Source organism: Balaenoptera physalus (assembly GCF_965194825.1).
Source record: "Balaenoptera physalus genome assembly, chromosome: 10".
NCBI lineage: Eukaryota > Metazoa > Chordata > Mammalia > Artiodactyla > Balaenopteridae > Balaenoptera > Balaenoptera physalus.
In genome coordinates this window covers 35,675,021-35,696,707 of record NC_138889.1, presented here as the reverse complement: position 1 = coordinate 35,696,707, position 21,687 = coordinate 35,675,021, and the positions used below count along the sequence as shown (strand labels likewise).

General features: G+C 34.6%; 1 protein-coding gene across 2 annotated transcripts in view; it reads left to right on the top strand.

Annotated features, from left to right (window-relative positions):
- Nucleotides 1–21,317, top strand: part of CNTN5 (contactin 5) — a 1,367,783-nt gene extending 1,346,466 nt beyond the window's left edge. For both annotated transcript variants that reach the window (XM_082409880.1, XM_082409881.1), the window contains 4 exons: nucleotides 5,278–5,464; nucleotides 5,937–6,049; nucleotides 14,162–14,330; nucleotides 18,531–21,317. In XM_082409880.1, coding sequence (XP_082266006.1) covers nucleotides 5,278–5,464; nucleotides 5,937–6,049; nucleotides 14,162–14,330; nucleotides 18,531–18,634 — 573 coding nt within the window. In that variant the 3' untranslated portion in view covers nucleotides 18,635–21,317. The remainder of the gene's footprint in view (nucleotides 1–5,277; nucleotides 5,465–5,936; nucleotides 6,050–14,161; nucleotides 14,331–18,530) is intronic.
- Nucleotides 21,318–21,687: the final 370 nt, after the last annotated feature.

The following is a 21,687-nucleotide window of genomic DNA, read 5'->3' as shown; positions in this document are numbered from 1 at the left end:
ACACACCTAGACCCCGTGCTCTACAACAAAGAGAAGCCACCGCAATGAGAAACCCATGCATTGCAACAAAGAATAGCCCCTGTTCACCACAACTAGAGAAAGCCCACACACAGCAACAAATAACCAACACAGCCAAAATAAATAAATTAAAAAAAAAAAAACTTAAAAAAATAAAAACTCTACCCTTACTAGTCTAGAGAATAAATTACTTTCAATGGTGCAAAAATCGGATTTCTGTTTTGCAACATTAAATAACAGCAGAAAGTAGAGCTGTCTTTATTAAATTCAGGGAGTACACTATTGAATGAGCAGTGATCATTGAGTGCAATTTAAATTATAAAAACGAGAGAATACAGGAGCTAAGAGTTGTGTTTTTAAAATCTAACAGGTAACCAAAATAAGACAGGAGAATATAAAACACTAGGAAGAATTCTTCAATAATTATATATATGACTGAATGAAGACTGGGAAGTAGGGGAAAGTTCATAGCTCATCCAGTAACCACTGACTCCATATAGCAGCAATCATGGATTTTAGATCCTGTAATTTCATGTAAGGGAACCAGACTGTGTATGACATGGATATCTTAGAATCATCACATCAGATAATTGAATATGTTATCTGCTTAGTTAAAATCATCATTATGGAGAATCAACTTTGGAAAAAAAATGGGTTATCTACTAAGAAAAGCCATCTAGATTTATGTTCAAATCTACAGTCTTAAAGGTATCAGCTGACTCAGAATTCATGCTTCCTGCCTGCCTATTAATATTACATCATTTGGAGGAACAAAGTCAAAAAACAAAACAATATGAAGGATAGCAAAAAAGGAAACAGACTTACAAATTACAAAAATCAGAAATGTTAAACCATCAAGAAACAAAATAGTGCAAGTAGTTGGGTGACAGTAAGGGAGCTGTCTAAAACTATTCATAAAACTGAGGTTTTTATAAACAAGGTTATAGAGATTCAGTGGTTAAGTAACTTGTGCCATTATATGAAGCTTATAGATATCAAAAATAAGATTAAAATTTAGGTCTTCTGACTCCAAAACCATGATGTGCCTAGAGCATGCAACATTATGGTGTATCTCTCAGATTCACACACTTTTGTTGGAAATGAAAATTAGTACAAACTATTTGAAAACCAGTGTGGCATTCTTGTACAAAAAGCATAACAATTTCAATAATTTTAGACCCCATAATCACCTGTCTGGAATTCTATTCTGGGGAATTATCCAATATGTGGAAAACAATGTACATGAACATATTCATGGCAACATTTTAATTAAGAGAGCAAAAGTTGGAAGCTACCCAAATGTTCCACAATAGAAAAGTGGTTAAATGATATTTGGTACACAAGGCATATGATAGACTTTTACTATTGATATAAAAAATGAGAAAATATTTATATGTGACTATAATGTTAGAGAAGAAAAGTAGGTACATAATTATATTAACTATATGTAATAAAAATACAGTAAGGGATAAACACACACAAAAAAAATCCCCAGTTGTGTGAGGGCGATAAAATAGCAGGTTATCTATTCTTCCAGTTTCAGATATTTATATCTTTTTAAATGTTTTTAACCTCATTTCAAGTGATCTCATACAGAGTTCAAAGTTTATAGGTTGATAAAATCTATCATCAGGATAGAATTGAATCATGAAGAAATAAATTGAATGAAGAGGAAGTTTCAACTTTCAAAGGTTCAGTGTGACTTATGAATACTATATTACCTCAATTCCAAGTTAAGAATCACTAAATAAACACAATGTTAAACTCCAAATATTTTTCTGTTTTTCTGTTGTACCCTCTCCTCCATCAAAAAAAAAAATGTAGTAAATAAAATTATTATTTCACTGTGAAGGTCATAACTTCTCCAGCTCTTTTTTTCAATATGCCAGAAAGAGAAATAATGTGTGGACTTTTTAGATTTATCACAGGTTTTACCTGGTACAGCTAGTATTTGTGTTTTATCACAATCAGTTACTTCAGAACATTTTATCTTTTACTTGGGATGTTTAATTTTGTGGTGATTCATCAGAAAATTAAACATTCAATATTTAACCTAAGTGTCCATCGACAGATGAATGGATAAAGAAGATGTAGCACATATATACAATGGAATATTCCTCAGCCATAAAAAAACAAAAATGAGTTATTTGTAGTGAGGTGGATGGACCTAGAGACTGTCACACAGAGTGAAGTAAGTCAGAAAGAGAAAAACACACACCATATGCTAACACGTATATATGGAATCTAAAAAAAAAAAATGGTTCTGAAGAACCTAGGGGCAGGACAGGAATAAAGACGCAGATGTAGAGACTGGACTTGAGGACACGGGGAAGGGGAAGGGGAAGCGGGGACGAAGTGAGAGAGTAACATGGGCATATATACAGTACCAAATGTAAAATAGATAGCTGGTGAGAAGCAGCTGCATAGCACAGGGAGATCAGCTTGGTGCTTTGTGACCATCTAGAGGAGTGGGATAGGGAAGGTGGGAGGGAGACGCAAAAGGGAGAGGATATGGGGATATATGTATATGTATAGCTGATCATTTTGTTATACAGCAGAAACTAACACACCATTGTAAAGCAATTATACTCCAATAAAGATGTTAAAAAAATAAATTCAATATTTAGAAGTCCAGAATTTGTATTGAAATCTGTGTTTGTATGGAAATCTGTAATTTGCTGAATTTAATCACACTCAACTCCCTCAAATATATATATTTAGCTAACTTAAAATAATCTAGCCAATTAAAGAAAATTGAAGCAGAGACCTAGAAATCAGATATATCACTGGGAAGGAGAAAGATACACATTTGTTCATCCAACAACATCTCATCAAATTTTGTAGTTTGAAAATAACTTAGATTTCTTCAGTTAAAAGTATGCTCGAGACCAAGCAAGATAAGTTAGTTCTTGGAATTGGGACTAATGGGGCAAACATAGTACAGAAGGCAGTGTTAGAGCATTTCAGCTTAATCAAACAAATTTCTGAAGTTCAGTCACTCAGCTGTATTCCAGTTCAAATCTATGAAGAGACAGGGATGAGAAAGAGGAATTTGATTATGATTATCTTATTAACCTATATATATATATATATATATATATATATATATATATATTCATATTCAAGATCTGTATAGGTGTGTCAGGCAGTGTTTAATTGCAGAGAACTAAATTACTCTAACTAGTTTAAGTAAGAAGTGTTTTATTATAAGTATTAAATGGTTTACAAAATTATCGAGTTAAGTTACCAGACACCAGGGTGATCTTTCAAGAGTAACTGTTAAAGCTAATCAATAAGACTAAGTCACCAGGAAGACACTGATGTCTTCTAAAAACAGGAAGTCTCCAGCCCTAGTCCCACACTCCACTGCCATGGTTTGGAAGCCACCATGAAAAAGATGGCACCACATTCAGGAAGCCTCTGTGATCTGGAAGCCTCTGTTATTACTGCCTGTTCCAGAATCCCGCCATGTTTGCTATAATTTACACCAATAAGATGGATGTCTTGTGCCTGGCTCCTTGACGCCCATAAAGCTAATGGTTAGACAATAAGCCATTCATTTTTTCTGCCACAGTCAGGGGGTGGAGGGGAAAGGAAAAATAATGTCTCCATTACTAAACTCGTAGGCAAAAGAAACAGAATTTGTAGAAATTCACTCTCCATCTCATTTTTACTTTCAAATACCAGGCATGGCATCTGACTGGTTAAGCCTAAAACATGTTCAGAGCCCTAACTGCAAGGGAGTCTTGGAAGTATGATTTTTATCTTTGCATCTCTTCAGTCCAGGAAGACACTAGAATGAGGGTGAAATGGATGCTGAAAACTAAAGTACCATATCCCTTTGGTTACTCAACATCTATACACATCCTTCTCCCCATTCAACAACTCCCCAAAAGCAACAACTGGCAATGACAATGCTCCATTGTGCAAATATCTCTTAAACAAATGAAAATGTACCCACCATCTCCCTAAAAGGGAGAGCCAAGGAAATTTCCATTAGTCAATCTGTCCATCTCCTGTAATGAACTACATTAGAAATTTACCTACCCACAACACTCTATCACAAGAAAGGAAGGGGCCCAGGTTATTTAATATTTAGATATAAAACAGTATAAGGAAGAAAATATGGCTCTTACAGTCTTCATTTCATGAGGCTGCAGTTATAATTTGTAACTTTCTTCCTCCTCTACCCATTTCTTACTCCCTTTGTCTTTAGCCATTATCTAGGCTGATAGACGCATTTTAATATGGTACAGTGACTCAAATGTTTTTTCCTGAGAGGCAGGAGCCTACAGTGACTTCCTATGGCCCCAAGGAACTGGTAGTCCTAGGCAGCTCCAGAATATCTCAAGTTCCAAACAAACTCCTCACTGCCCAAATTTTGTAGCATCAACCTTAGCTAAACCAGAATCTGGAAAATGTGATGTTTGGTTTTCTAGCCTGCAGAGTAGAAAAAGCACTTGAAGGAGGATGAAATGTTTGCAGCAGTCCACTTCTTTCACCACAGTAATTAACTGGAGAAAGAAGAATTCCATTATTTTTACGGCAGTAAATAAGTAGGGGGGAAAAAACTACTCTCTTGTGCCTTTATGCATTGTTAAATTCCAGTGTCTGAATAAGGTTAAGCTTTAGGTACACAGAGATAATTATTGACTCTCACAAAGGGATCAAGTTCTGTATGAGACCAGCCACCAAGACCGCATAACCAGGGAAGATCATCTCAATGCACAAATTGTGCTTTGACAAAGAACTGTTCCCTTCTGCCGCCCTCCCATATCCTAGCAAAGCCATTTCTCTGCATTTAAACCATTCCAAATTATCATGAGTGTTCTGTCGCCTCTCCTCTGTTAAATCCATCCAGCTGTGTGATTCACCTTTGTGTGGGGCCCAGGAGGAAATATTTCTCATGCCTCTTTCTCAAATAATTCATTAAAAGCCCCATGGCTTTGAATGGGAAATGGTTCTGATGACTTACGAGAAAAGAACTTCTTCAATTTCTTTGAATGATTCTTCATACTACCAGGCTACAAGGTAACACCTTTCGTTGCTTGGCTGAGTACTGCTAAGTTGCTGCAGTTTACACAGATGCAAATCAGGCAGTGACCAAGACAGTGATTTTAGCCTCATTAGTAGAATTTGTTAATGGGATGATACAGGAGTGATTTCCCAGGGATGGGTTTGAGAAACATCCAAAGGAAAAAAAAAATCAACAATCATAAGCACAGGGGAAACTTTAAAATTAATCTTTCATGTTGACAGATTGGCTATCGGAAAGACATGGAACAAGAAGATGCAGCAGAAACCATCAAAACTAGGGGGAATGAGTCATCTGTCATCCTGACAGGATTAGAAGGAAATACATTATATCACTTCACAGTGAGAGCTTATAATGGAGCTGGATATGGGCCACCTAGCAGTGAAGTGAGTGCAACCACCAAGAAATCCCGTAAGTGACCTGGGCTTTTTGTTTGTTTCAGACAAAAGGGAAACATCTTTTAACATTTCTGAAAGCCATGTGAGGTACATAAAAAGCAGAGCTGAAGAGGAGTTTTGATTTATAGTCTTGCTTCAATGCTTAGATCTGAATTCCAAAACTAGCTCAGAAAATTTTGTATTCATAGTAGATAAGGGTTATCTTCCTGTGAAACAAGGCTAAGCGATTTTGACACAGAAGGGAGATAAAAGGATTCAGGTTCAAAAGCTCAGCAGAGTAGCTATTAAAATGACACTCCTGGAGCAAAAGCCTCCTTATCTGACTCTAGCTGGAAAGAAGCCTATGGTGCCAGTCAACTAGAAAAGACTGATATACTCACAAGAATAGACTGAACACAAGAAAAGACTGAAATACTCACAAGGATTTAAGTGAATAGATGTATTTAAGACTCCTCATCCACTCACTTTTGCTTTTTATTTTGTAGCCCCCAGTCAAGCACCTAACAACCTCAGGTGGGAACAGCAAGGCTCTCAGCTTTCTTTGGACTGGGAACCTGTCAGACCATTAGCCAACGAGTCTGAAGTCATGGGTTACAAGGTCAGTGTTTTTTCACTCTCTTGGATAGACTCTCATCTAAAAAATTGCTAATGTGAGGATGTGCAATTTAAAAGGTGTATAAAGACCTATTAACATACTTATTTTTTTCTCAATCATTTTTCTACCTGTATCTTAGAAAGAGCCTTCCTGCAGTGGGGAATCCAAGGCAATCAAAATCAGTTTCAGCTACACAAGGCACAAGAAGGGAATGGGTAGGAAAGACAACAACAATTTGAATACAGGGTAAAAATGGCTCCATGAAGCAATGTCAGGACAAGCAGAACTTAGAGAGTCTTGGCATTCTCTTCCCAAAGACAAACTGTCCTGGCAGATGGAAAAGACTGGACCACATAGTTTGAGTAGAAAGACTTTCCATTAGCAAAGAAACACAAGAAGAAAAAATGCTAGCATCAGCACAGGGGATAGGAAAGAGACCATGGAGAGAGACAGCAAGCTCCAAATAGATACAACATTTCACATATGGTCATCCTGCCATGTGCCAGCAAGAGATCTGCAAATATAAAAATGTTTAGGTAGTTTGTTTTTGAAAAACAGCTTTGTCTCTGATTTTAAAATATATGTGGTCAATATATTGAATTGGCTGAATTTCAAATTCTTTTTCCAAAACATCAGATTCTATTTATTGTCTTAAACTCATACTGATTCATTAGTGGAATATTATTTATAGCAGATTCTTTTTAAATTTCAATGATAATATTTGACTGAAAAGCATCATTTAGGTGGTTGTTCAACTATCAGAGATGGTAACACAGCACTTTGTGTATAAAGTGCTAAAATTCTGAAGCTAAAAACTGAAAAAGTTATAAATGGAATATATTTTTAAGTTAGATAATTCCCATTAAGAATATCTTAAGGCACAAACTGTAGCACTTCTTACAGACTATGATTGGTATGGATCATAGACACCCTCACAGTGAAACACTCACACTCAAATCTGTCCTAATCCTCATGGGTACTGAATTTGATCTTTGCGGGGAAGGCAGATGTGCCATCTTCTGTATTCTTCTCTTAGTCCTCTTCTTTCCACATCCTTCCCCTCATCCTCACAACTTGTATTCTAAGGCAAAGATATCCTTCAATGATTAAGGGTAGCAGTCTGGCCAGAAATGGTGATGGACCATTCGAGAAACAATCTAATATCATTAGAACTCTGGCAAACAATCTCCCAAACTGGAGAGGCAAATAGACCTAAGAAAGAGCTAGATAAGAGCATATGACTGCCTAGAAGAGCCATTTGGCTTCAGGCACATTTCAGGTGAGAAAAGAAATACCATGCAACCTGGAGAATACATGAGCCTGGGCATAGGGCTCCCAGGTGAGATGACCCTCCTTGTTGCTCGCATTTGCCCCTTCTACCTCTGCCATTGCTCACCTCTTTACATGTGACTGTCTCCCCAACCTGTTTATATATGATTGAAAGCAAGGCCTCTGTCTTACTCATCTCTTTATCCCTAACATTTCTAGAGTGGATGAATAAATTAATTTTTGACCCAACTTGAGGTATTTTATGCAATTACTCACAAGTGTGTATTATCAGCTGTGTGTTTTTCCTATCATGGCCTTCCCATGTGTTGTGGTGGAATGGGAAAAGAGCACTGGCTTCTGAGTCAGACAGACTTGAGTTCAAATCCCAGTTGTGTAACTCTGAGCTAGTTGCTTAACTTGAGTTTCATTTTAACTTCAAAAAAAAATGCAAAAATAATGATAACGTATTATACAGATTATTTTAAGGGTTAAGTAAGATAATTTGTGTAAAATGCTTAGCGTATAGGAAGTGCTCATTGAAAAATAGCTACTGTCTTTCTTATTGTTATTGGAAGAATTCCACCTAGTAAGGTGGAATTTTTAAATATTTTAACAGAAGAAACTGATCTTTAAAAGTTGCCTGCCAGTTCTGTCTCAATGAAGACAGCACAAGTCACCTGGAATACATTGTTGTGGAGGGGGTAATCACTAACATGGTCCATCTTAGTTGTATAAATAATGACAAGTAGGTACATGTTGACAGAGGATTTTTTTCTTTTATTTCCTTGAAATAGTCTCACCTTCTTATGTCCCTGAGAAGGAAAATCTATTTCCTAAGAAAGGACTCTGCTGATAACAAATGGAGTGAGACCTCAAAGCCTGTTCTTTTGCAACTAAACCTTATTAGAACTTCTGATGTATGGGCTAATCCCCAGTTAGACATCTACTGGCAGGAATGACACAAAGGGCCCTATGAGGGAAAGGGGACTTCAAATTGATGATTGAGGCTTAACATAGAGCCTGGATTCTCCTGGGGAGGTCTGGTTTTCACAGGGCAGGTGACTAAGCACGAAAGCTCCTATTGACACAGGCATTATGGAACAGGAATATGATTAGAAACAGTAGCTGTGAATATTTACTAAAGAGATGGAACCCAGAGGACACAAGCTTGGAGCCCCCTTTTCTGAGCATGAGTTGAAGGAGAACTACTGCAGCGTTAGGCAAGGATCTGCATGCAGTGAAAGAGCTGTACCATCTGGAGGGAGGTTCACACAAATATGGAGTGGCTAGTATGGTACTCAGAGGGAGAAGACTTTGATTCCTACTACATCCCAAAACTACTGCCAGACCAAGAGTGGCACCACTGTATTAGTGAGCCCCATCTTCTTAAACATAATTGTGTGTGGCTGTCACAAAAAAAATTAACAAAATTAGGGACATGTCAACACACTAATCTTTTCTCTTTCCATGAGGTAATTTGAGGTAAGCTTGCTGTATTAAAACTAAGTTTGCCTCTTGAGATTCTTGGAAAATTTGCAGTAGAGGATTTCCTGCTAATAAGGGCAAGAGAGAGCTTCCACAATTAATTGCAATATCAAAAGGAAAGTAAATTTATTTTTACTTTTTGTCTTGGCCAAGTTACTTTGCTTGTAACAGCAAAAGAGATCACTAGAAATATACATGGTATGTAAATTTGAAGCTGGAAACTAGGAGTTAATGCCTGAGGTTTAAAGTGCAAGGATTGTATATTCCATGTTTTATATCAAGTCCAGTTTAAGATGGATGAATTAAGAAAAAATCCTCATCTAGAAATTTTCCAGATTGTGAAAATGATTGAAATGTGATAAATATGGAGAAAAATAGATTTGTTCCATAGACTTGATCCGTAAATAATCCATTAAACTCTTCTTTTTTATAGTTAAGATATTATATACTGGATGCAATTTATTCTCAAAAAAATAAACCACAAAACAAAACATAAGATAATAAGATAAAACAGCAGAGCTTGGAATTAGACCAATCCATTTTCTAAGGAAGCACGAATCTTACTCCTTTACTTGATTCCACAGATTAGGTGTCAGCAACATACATAAGGACAAGATATTACCAGAGAAAAGATACAATAACAAGGGAAATTTGGTTCAAAGGTGTTAAGAGAAAAAAAAGGTCTCCCCACCACAAAATCTTATCAGGGACTTCAAAAGTGACCAAGATTATAGTGAAAGAACGATGGAATTGAACCATATATGACAGTGTCACAGGAAACACATTAAAATTGAATCTATTCTGATAAATAGAATTAGCTAGTACTGAAATTTCTCACTGCTCTTTGAGACTGTCCAAGAGAACTTGGACTTCTTGGGATTTTGTTTAAGAAGTCCAGATTTAATAGTAATACTTTTAAGATATCACAGCTTCTATTAACAAGCAAGAGGAATAGAAGCATGAAGAACAAGAAAAATGCTGGAAAATAATTGTCGTTTGTAGACATGGCTACAGATTATTTCCACTCAAACAAAATAGCTTCCCACCTAAAAATATGAGTCAAATTTGGGAGTTTATTTAACATATTCATCACTTCTTCAGGTCATTTTAATAATTGACTTTTTTTTACATTTCCCAATTCAGATTAGCTGCATATTTTCTTTATATATATATATGATCAGGAAAATGGAACAAAAACTTCAAAGAAATTTCCTAATTTAACTTATTTTTCCCAAATAAGTATTTTTAAATGAAGAAAACTTTGTTTTTATGACTCCACTAGCTTGGATCTGAATCTAGAATCCTTACTAATTTTAGCACATGTTATGTCTGTTACTACCACTTCCAAAGAAATGCTAATAACAAAACTGTGGACTAAAGTATATTTAGCCATAATATTCCTTAATGATCTTGAGAATGGAGAATTTTTTTCTTTGTACTGTGAAAGAAACTTACCAAGATTATAAAGTAAAACAGCCATCTTATCCCCACCTTATTCTCCTTTTACAGACTTAAACTTAAGTGAAAGAGAAAATAAATGCTAAATACCCAGGGGCTATGCTTTCCCTTGTGCAAATATACCCTTCCCCACCAAGACAGACTTCTGTCCATTCAGAAGACAAAAGCACTTAGAGGGAATTCAGGATAAGGGCTTCAGGCTACATATCAAGAAAACAGGGTCTCATTTTTCTGTCTATCAAGAAATATCCTTTCCCAGATATACGACCTCTTCACCATACATCTTCTCCCTCACCTCTACTTTCTGGTATTTATAGAGCTAGGGAGAGTATGGGGAAAATCAGGCTCAAAGCTTACTAGTTATTATATGATCCATCAATATAGACAGAAATTTTTGTTTGTTTATTCCATTTAGATATCAATTAGGGCCTGCCAGACTCCTGAGATATAGGTACACTTGAACTGAAATTGTATTCCACAGCCTGTGGAACTTTGAAGCCCATCCCTATATTTCTCCAGCTTCTCAGGGAGCCTAAGGTCTATGGCCATTCTGGTCTCCTTGATTTCTTGTATCTTACAGCTGTTCCTTTATCTTATATTTACTCCAAATATGGGACTCAGCCTCTTTCCTGTGATTCCTACAAGTTAAAAATACTCATATATAATGGTTTATACCATCATTTCTATATTTGATTATGCTTATATTTTTTCATCATAAAATATTTTTTAAAGATTAAAACAGAAATGGCTTGTATAATGTCAAGTATATACATATACAAAGAAGACTTTATGGAAATGTCAGTGGGAGATAGAGTGAAAGGCACACCATACAAACAAACATCTGAAAATTGCCATAGGAAGTCCTGTTCTTAAAAGTCCTTGTAGTCACCCTAGAGCTTGTGGCTTCTCACTGGTACTTGAGCCTCCCACCTTCTTTTCACCTAGATTCTACTCTCTTGCTGATTCCTCCTCACCCACCAGTTGCCACTGGGGTTTTGGATTCCTCACTCACTTTTGTGAAGAACAATTGTACCCAAGATGCTCAGCAAGTGAATAGCCCTTCCATTTAATAGGATCCATCCTTCCAATGGCACTTGTGGATGAAACTAGCAAAAATTTATTCTGCTATATTTTTAGGCACACTCACACCATTATTGTTACTATCAGACATATAAACTAGCCATTTTAGATCACGCCTTTGAGAATAACAGGACTGCACTAATTTTTTGTTTAGGATCATCTCTTCGGCTAAGTTTTTTAAGTAGAATTTGAGAATAGTTTTGACAATAGACAATTTTCTTTAGGTCTAGAGATAGCCATCATTGCAACTTCCAATCTATAAATGTCCAGATTCTCAAAGTACTCCCTGGTCTTCTTACTGTCAATAACTATTCTGACATGTCTTGATAACTCCTTAACCTTCTCATATTTCTCATTCATAGTCATGTTTTCTAAATCAGTACTTTAAAATGAGCAAAGAATCTCTGAATCACGCAAGACTAACCATTAATTTAATGTATCTTTTCAGTTAGTATACCTACTTATTGACTCATAGCACTACATCTCCCTGGATGTATTGTTAAAAGCCACATTTAATCTCAAACTTCTTTTGCTACTATTAACTGATATTTTCCTGCCTTTACCTTTTGTTCCTAAATCTCAACTGATCCACAAATTTTTCTTCAACTCTGGATTTTACAGCCACATTAGATATGCATTACTGGCTGCATTTTTCTTTGTCATAAGAATTGTAATTTATTGAACCATAATAACAACGTCCTCTAAAATAGTCACTCCCCTGCCAATCCTCACCAATTTACATACTTTTTCGTTGCCATAAATTTGCTTTCTAATTACCTCATGTGGATGAACAGAATTCTAATTCAGTATGCTGCTACAGTCAAAATGAGAAGCATAAATTCTGATACAATTTTTATTTTTTAAAGCCAAAAGAACGTGCTATAGGCATCCTCCTAGAAATGTTTCTGATTCCCAAATCTGTACCACTCTGTACATGGCTATAGCATCAAATGTGTTTCCTACTGCAGCACATAGCACACTCGATTGCACTGTTTATCTGTCTCCACTGTTAGACTGTAAGTGCCATGAGGAGACCATATAGTCTTATTCTCTGATGAATCTCCAGTATATAGCACTGTGCCTAACTCACATGAGATACCCAGTGAAATATTTGATGTTGCTCTTGCCACTTCCCAACTATGTTAAACCTACGGCATCCTTCCCTATAAGAATTTCAGTAGATAGAATTATTGCACATGTTTTATGCTTTTACAGAGAATTTACTTCTCTCCCAAGACTCCAAAGTAAATTTAAATCCATGAAAGATAGAGAAAGTAAATGGAGGCAGCATACTTTACCAGAATCCAGAAAGGAGGATCGAGTACGGGCATGCTTCAATATATGAAAATATTACTTTTCTAAAGTATTTTTTTCTTGTATGTAGGTTAGTTCATGTTCAAAACACATTTTTAATAAACAAAAAGTATTATAAATTTTTGTCTAGTCTCCCAAGGAAGTTCATCTTTTATGATGCAAATGAAATACTGACCATTGACAATGAACAATAATAGCAACAGAAAAAGTCGCTTTCTCTTATTAAGCTTACCAGGTCCTGTGCTAGACATTTTACATGCATTTTCCTAACAAAACCATGAAATAGGTGTTATTATCTCTACTATACAGTACAGGCACTTCAGATTTAGAAAGGTTAGTAACTTGCTCAAATTTGCTCAGACAGGAATGTGTAGGAGATTGTTTTTTGTTTTATTTTGTAGGAGATTGTTTTGAATCCAGATCTGTGAGACTGCAAAGCCATTATTCTCTCCATTATGCAAAGCAATCATAATACTAACAATTATGATAAAAGCACAAAAACAATGAAAATGTATTTAAAATCTTAACCGCTGCTACTTGACCATTATACACACACACACACACACACACACACACAAAAACAGTTTATTGGGGGCAAATGAGTAGAAACAGTATAATACAGTGAAACACCTCTGAACTGATCATCTGAATACTAATCTTCCAATGCAATTTCTTCTACAACTAGCCATATGATCTTGTATAAATCGTATAATCTCTATGACATTAGTTTTCTGAACTGTAAACACAGGATAATTCTGTGTCCTAATCTGTAGTTATAAAACTCTGTTTGCCATGAATACATGTTCAATTCTATTACCATGAACAGATGTCAAAAAACACTTAACTTGGCTACCCAATGTATCCAAATGCCAATTCACCAAAAGGCAAACACAAAAGTAAAAATAAAAATACTCAATATAATTTTAAGCTTTCAGCTATCTTCTACGTTTTTAAGGGTTTATTATTGATATATTTAACAAATTTTCTGATTACTCCTTTCAAATGATTTGAAGATGACAGCTTTGAGTACTCCCTCAGAATACTATTCATTCCAAGAACCAGGAATAACAGACTTTCAATGATCTGCCCCCTCACTACTTACTTCTCTAGCCTCAATTTCTCACTATTCTCAAATGTCTTCTAATGCTATTGCTTCCTTATTGCTTAGATGTATTTTTAATCTTCTCTTATCTCTTTGTAGACTTTTTTTCCTGCCTTTTCCAACTGGTGAACTCTACTTATCTTTAAATACTTAGCTCGGCATCACCTTCTCTTAAAAACCTTCCCTAAACCACCAGACGGAATTAAACCCTCTCTTTTGTATTCCCATAGTCCCTTATGTATACATCCATTGCTGCATATAACACATACATTGCATTTGCTTACATATCTGTCTAAGCTGTAAGCTCCTTGTACCTAGCTCAGAATGTGACATACAGAAGGCAGTCAATAAACATTTGAAATCCTTGATTGAATATCAAATGTTTAAACATCTGATATTATTCCTAGGTATTTTATAAGCAAGAGGGTCACAGCAACAGTCAAATTATTGAAACACAGAAACCTCAAGCAGTAGTCCCACTCCCTGATGCTGGAGTCTATATTATTGAAGTTCGAGCATACAGTGAAGGAGGGGATGGAACCGCTAGCTCCCAAATCAGGGTCTCATCATATTCAGGTAAGTTTCAACACAACAGGCTTAATTTGATAACCACTAACAATATTAAGATGGTGTAAAACTCATCAAAATTAACACGATAGATTGCATGGTTCAGAGACTTTGAAGTTTCTCTCATTTTACTCTGATTGCTATATGATCCTCCAATTAATACAAACCATGGCAGCCCACTCACAATTGTAGAATTTCTACAAATCTAGAAAAGAGTTAACATTTTCATTAAAATATCTTTATTTGTGAAATTCCCCTATCCTGATCTCAAGTAGTGTCTTGCTGGTCATTTGTGCTTTTCAATATTGCTTTTAACCAGTATTGCACTAATTTAATATATTATACCCATTTCTCTATTGTCATGATTACCTTTATCATTAGATAATGGAAAGTGAGGGACAGGAAAGTTTAAAGAGAATGTTTTTTAAATTAAAATTTGATTGTGTTTATGGATTTCAAAATAAATTATAAATTTCATTGAATATCTTTGTTTTGGGTTTTTTTCTTTTTCCAGCTTTATTGAAATATAATTGAGATATAGCATTGTATAAGTTTAAGGTGTACAACAGTTGATTTGATACACTTGTATATTGCAAATATGTACACAAATTTATTGCAAAAATATAGCTAATACCTCCATCACATCATATAACTGCTATTTCTTTTTTGTAGTGAGAACATTTAAAATCTACATTCTTAAGAACTTTCAAGTATATATTAGTTTTATTAATTACAATCACTATGCTATATATTAGATCTCTAGAACTTATTTGAGCATCATTGTTATTATTAGCAATATTAATAATTTCTAGCTTTGACTGAGCCCTTGCTATATGTCAGGCACAGTCATAAGTGCTTTACATACATCATCTTATTTAATCCTCTTAACAATCTATGAGGTAGGTTGCACTATTCTTGTTTTACAGAGAAAATTTAAGTAACTTGCCTAAGATCACACTATTACTAAGTGGAAGAACCAGGATTAAACCCCACTGCCATCATTATTACACCAGCAAGAAAAAACTGATTAAAGGAAGGGAGATTTTTACAAATTCAGAAGAAAGTAGTCATTTCATTGAGGTAGTCAAAAAAGAAAGGAAAAGATTTCATTAAATATACAAATGTCTCACTGAGAAAATATTAGGCAATTTTTATTAAGGCCTTGTATAAAAATGTTTAATGTACATTTAATTAATAGGTAATTATGAATATTATTTATTGAACAATCATTCTCAAGCAGAAGTATCAACCTAAAGGGAAGTATCCAATGATATTCTGTAGAACTCTGAATGTGGCTTTATTATATTCAATGTATTGCTCAACTTAGGTTAAGACCAGAGGCATTTCTTATGAATTTTTTTTGATGCCACAAAGTGAGATAGAAGGAAAACATAGTGGAGAAAATAATAAGATAGACTGAAACTTTGAGGAAAAGCTGTTGCCATAATACTTGGTAAGTAAATTCTTGCATAAAAATATGAGATAAAGGACATTATTGGGACAATTGATAAATTTGAATAATGTCGGTAAATTAGATAATATTATATCAACATTAATGTCCTGTTTTTAAAAGTTGTACTGTGGTATACAAGAAAATGTCTTATTTTTAGGATCTGCACATTAAAGTATTTAGGGGTAAAAGTACATCATGTCTTCAACTTACTTTCAAATGGTTCAGGAAATAAATGTATGTATTTACAGAGAGAATAATAGAGCAAGAAGATAAAACATAAACATTTAAGGAATCTGGATGAATTCTTTATTTTATTCTCACTACTTTTTTGTGCATCTAAAATCATTTCAAAATGAGCATTTAAAAATAAAAATCACACGATACAGAAAATCTGACTTTTTCAGAAATTCAGGTGAAAAGACCTGAAAACTTAAATACATTGTGGCCACACAAAAATTTAATACACTTTATGATTTATTTATAAAATTATAGTTTCAAGAGCAAGAAAGGTAATAATGTCTCTACACTGATTCATTCACAATTGAAATGTTCAGATTATCAAGAGCACATTGAAGAACTAAAGATTATTTCTGAAAAGTGAAAAAGATGACAACTCTCTGCTTGCTTGATAAGTCTTAAATTTCTAATAACAACAATACAAAGAGCATTTACTGAGCTCTGGTCATGTTCTTTACATTGTGCTAGGTGTTTTCTATATGTCATTTTATTCTATTCTCCTAGCAAACTTATGAGTTAAGTATTTTATTATTCTCTGGCTCTCCAAGATTCCTTTCAACTGTAACACAATCAGATTCTAAAGTATCATCCAAATAGTATCAGCTCCAAGATTGAAAGTACTTACAAACACCTTGATTCTCCCATTTATATTTTAATTAACTTGTAACTTCTGTTCCATAAAAAAAAAATTATCAACTTTTATGTTTTAGTTAATAACACTTTGGCCAGTACAACCATTTCCTGAGTTTTAATGAAGTGAAATCTCATGGTATTTTCTTAGACCTATAAAACATGAGCAACGATTGATTTCATTCTTATCTTTTTCCAAAAACCAAAAGCCTAAGAAGTTGAATGAGCTGCTCAAGTGAAATAGTTAGTTAGTTTTATGTCTGGGACTAGAACTTAGTCCAATGTTTGTTGTTGTTTGTGTTTTGTTTTGTTTTGTTTTGCTATGCTGAAATAGCATATTTTTGCTTTGTGGATTCTATATGGAATTTGAGATATAGACCCTACTTAGCATTATGAAAGTGAGGGTTTTTTTGTAAAAATGTCATGTAAGTTGACTTAACAGGGATGCAGCCACTCTCAAATAAACAGAAAGAATGTTTTCACAGTCATTTATTAAGCATGCATATACCACTCCAGTGAGGCTTTTTCATCATGCCTTTCTTATAGCTCACATGTGGCCATGCACTTCACAATGACCCCATTTTGTACAAGTTGAAATATATGTAACATTCCCCAATATTTTGAATAATAGGTTTTATTAGTGCCTCAGCTGTAACAGTTTTCAAAGGAAAGAAGATTTGCTGCTTTTAGAGTGTGTATATGTTTAGTTTATCAAACAAAAGTTTCTTCAGTTCTTAAAGAAGCATCTGAAAAATAAATTTAGACTCTATCCAGTAACAAAAATCACACCCAGAATCCTGTTACACTCAGTCTGGTCAGAGAGGATAACGTGACAGAAGGATAATTCCAAAAATCAGTTCATACATTTTATTATTAGTCGATCATGGTTTTAATCAAGGCCAATCGTTTTAATAGAGACAACACATAAAAGCATCTCTTTCCACTAATTCCTAGCTCAATGATTTTAAACAAGTTTCTATAATCTTTTTAAGCCCCGGTACCATCTGCAACACCAGGATAAATAATAGCACTTACTGCATAAGAATGCTGTGAGGATCAAATTAAATAACATGTATGAAGGGCTTTTGTACAGTACTTGGCATATAGTAAGCATTCATTAAATATCAATCATGATGATGATACTTCCAAAGACCTCTGGCTTGAAGAACCATTCCTGAAGTTAGGTCTAAGGGTGGTACTTAGTTTGTGAATTTATGGAGCTATCAAAACTACTTCGACTAATACATTCAAATCAGTGAGTTTAATCAAGCAACCACCCTAATACATTAACTGCATACAATGCTTTTGTCTCAAGAAGGAAGAACTTCTCCTGGGTAGAGGTAAGATTAATGAAAGATGCCTCTTCTTTACCAAGTTTGGCATGAGAATCTATAATTTAAGCCTGCTCAATTGAAACAGTCAAATCAATCAAGGACCCATAAGTAAATTAAATAAATTAATATTTTATTATTAAATTTAAAATTTACTTAAAAAAATAAATTATGAATTCTTGTTGCCACAAACTTTTGCTAATTATTTTTACTCCATTTCCCGAACTGTGCACTATAGAAATTATTTTATTTTCATACCTGGAATTTGGGATAATTTCCATCAGTGCATCATGTTGAAAATTATACTGAATCTCCTGATTAGGTGTATTTGTTCGACATGACACAGCCTTTTTAACACAATATTCCATATACACTTCTGCCCTCCATATACCTTTTGAGAACCCCAGACAACATCTTGTTTCATAAGCACAAGGAACGCTGTCATCAGAAAGAGGATTGATGTTGCGTTCATTTGTCTTAACATACCTAAAACAACTCTTTTCTAGCTCAGGCAAAACCAAAATAATTTTGTCCATATAATGCTTCTCTTTTCCACAGGTGGGAAAATCACTAGTGCTCAGTCAACCCTCCATACTCTCTCCATGTCCTCATCATCAGTGACGTTGCTTTTGGCATTGATGATTCCTTCAACCTCTTGGTGAAAACTACAGACTTAATTTGCTTTTCTTTGCTTTAGCTTGATAACAACAGTGAATAGAGTGTAATGTAAGTGGAGACCCAGGACCTTGAGATAAGCGTTAAAAACTTGGAACCGCTCATGGTGCACTTACAGGAGGTTGGGGGGAATATTACTTATCCGTCAGGTTTCTCTTTGGTTTTTGTAAATGGAGAGGACAGCTATTGGTCCAATAAAAATATGCAGATTGTATGTAATAAATTTTTGTAAGCAAAGGTTATTTCTGTCAAATGTATTCTTTACTTTTTTAGTATGTTGGAATTTGATTTTATATCTGATGACCCTGAGTGTGTGCCATCCATTTGTTAAGCAAGTGGTCTCTAGCAGATCTGTTTCAAACATAAATACAAAACTGAGAATGAAAAATTTGCTTAAGACTCCAAGTCTACTGTTTTTCATTTTTCCTTTGGTTGACTCTTCCAATTGACAAAGCAGCAGGAGATATAAAAAAAATACTTCAACTGCGTGGTTCATTATAGGATAAGTACACAAAAATTTTCTCGAAAAATATTGTATGATTGCATCGTGAAAAAACAAAATTTGTCAATATGCTATTCTATATGCATCCCTAGAGCAAGTTATTAGGATAGGGAATAAGCCATTTACATTAGTGCAAGGTAAATAGAAAGTGAGTCCAAATGAACTGAAGTGCTATTGTTTTTCATCAAGTACTATGTTATCTAGCTGCAAATATAGTAAATGTTTATTTTTAATAACAAAATATAAAGTCACAAAAAATATATATATGATCACTAAAAGCTGCAGATACTGACATGCTGCCAAGGGTGCTAACTTGAAAATGAAATGAATATGGGACAAAGCTTCCCCATTACCCCACCCACTGCCAAAAAAGGTGGTGAATTAGGCCCAAAGTTTTCTTCTAACTGCAAATAATTTTAAGGACAATGAAAATCTGTTCTGCAAGTAACTTTGCATAGAGATAGTCTATGGATTAAAATGGTTCAAGCATAAAAAATGTTGATTTTTTTTAAAGAGTTCCATGCATCACATGCCATTAATAAAATCTTATCAACTATTAAAATAAAGAGAACCTCTTGGATAAATTGATTTTTTTTTAAATTAAGCAATGTGTGGAAACATGGCCTCAGTACAGGGGCTCAGCTAGTCCATCTAGCCATACACTGCTTGGGAGGTAATACTCATTTGCTCTTTGAGTACTCAACTTGAACCTAAGTGATCCTAGATAGTTGTTGGAAAGTGAGGTGAAAGTTTTCTATGTGATGATATTTTACAGATATTCTAACCAATATGAGAACGTGCCAGAGTTCACATTAAACCCAAGAAGATGCCTGAAGGGATAGTTATTGCAAAGTCATATGCCAAAAAATAGCCTGGAGAAACTACTGTTTTACAGGTGTTGTTAATATGAGAACAAAAGGTAGATTCTTTTCTTTTCCTTTATAAAATCTAAACTTGTTAATTCTATTCACATCTTTAACAGCAAGCAGAATGAAGCAGTATTGAGCTCAAACTGCCAGCTCTAGAGGTTAATCCTTGTAGAACCAGAAGAGAGATCGGAGTTTCTGTTCTGAACATCCTCAGAGATTGGGTTCAGAGACACAGAACCACTGTTTGTGTTGGTTACTCATCCTCTTTGGGTGGGTGGGGGGGCGGATTATGCCCAAGACAACCCTAAACAAACAAGAAGTGATTTAGAAGACTATTTTGGTTAATAGATTATTGTAGTAAATTACCACGGATGGTGAATATCAAAGCCTGTGAATGATGACAACCAAGTGGCCTTCCTTGAGTACCTCCTTTGGAGTGGTAGAGGCTGGACTTTGCATATAGAGGGATGGTAACTGTTTAGCAGGCAAAATATGAGTTCCCCACAAGTATGGTATAGCTTGCAGGAGCAGATTGTGCATCTGAAAAAGATGCAGCAAGAATATTAAAGAATGGGCAATAACTTTTACTTCATATTTGTTGAATCAAATCATTTTCTTCGTTTTCCATGGTGTTTCATACTAGACTTAGTGGACTTTAAGAATTGAATTATTACTAAAACTCTTATAAAACAAAGCCCAATGAAATATAATGTCAATACACGGCAAATTCAAGTTAACCAATATTTCTGACTAGCTGATGGATGGTGTATATCTGACAGAATATTTAAATAGAGAATGTCTGATGTATTCTTACAGGAATCAGCGATACCGGATGTTTTTATGCAACATGCACAGAATATGTATTTTGCATCATAAACCTATTAAAAATGGGTTTTAAAATGTTTATGTACTTATGTATTACATACTTGTTACTTTGTAGAAAGCAGAACAGCATTCCTTATCAAGGTACGTTATACTGAGTCAGCTTTTTCTTGGATGGAATAGTAACCACACAGTCTTAAATCACTAAACAGACTGTATTTTTATATAACGTCAGTTGAACTCTGAAGAAAAAAAGACTCCTCATAATTAAAAATTTCATGAAATTGAATGCCTTGCATACCCAAATGAAGGTACTGTGGACCCCATGTCAAACCGTTAAATATATTGTATGCAGTCTGTATATATACTATATATAATGGTATATACCATGTGGAAGGCACAGTCAGGTAATAGTTCTGTGTACTGTTCTTGTAACATTAGATCTTTTTAATAAATAATTCTCTTTTTATTGTCTTTTATCTTCTCTCCTGTCAACTACATGAGTAACATTATTTTATGCAGACCACAATATGCTCATAATTATGGTAGTGTTTTCACACTGAAAATATCACTATGTTAGGACTCTGCATGTTGTTATCACCCTAGGTTCAAAAATCTTTATAGAGGTCCATGGTAGTTCCAACTTGAAAACTGGAAGCTATGTCAAAGAGTAAACCAGCAAAGAAGCAAGTACAAATGAGATAAATTCAGAGTTAAACTCATGTTTATTTATTCTCAAGAAGAATCCATTAAATGAGTTTTGTAAACAGTTTATTAAATACATACTTCTGCTTTTTCTAAGAGCAGTATATCCCAATCTATACCAGGTACAATTCTCATAGACAGA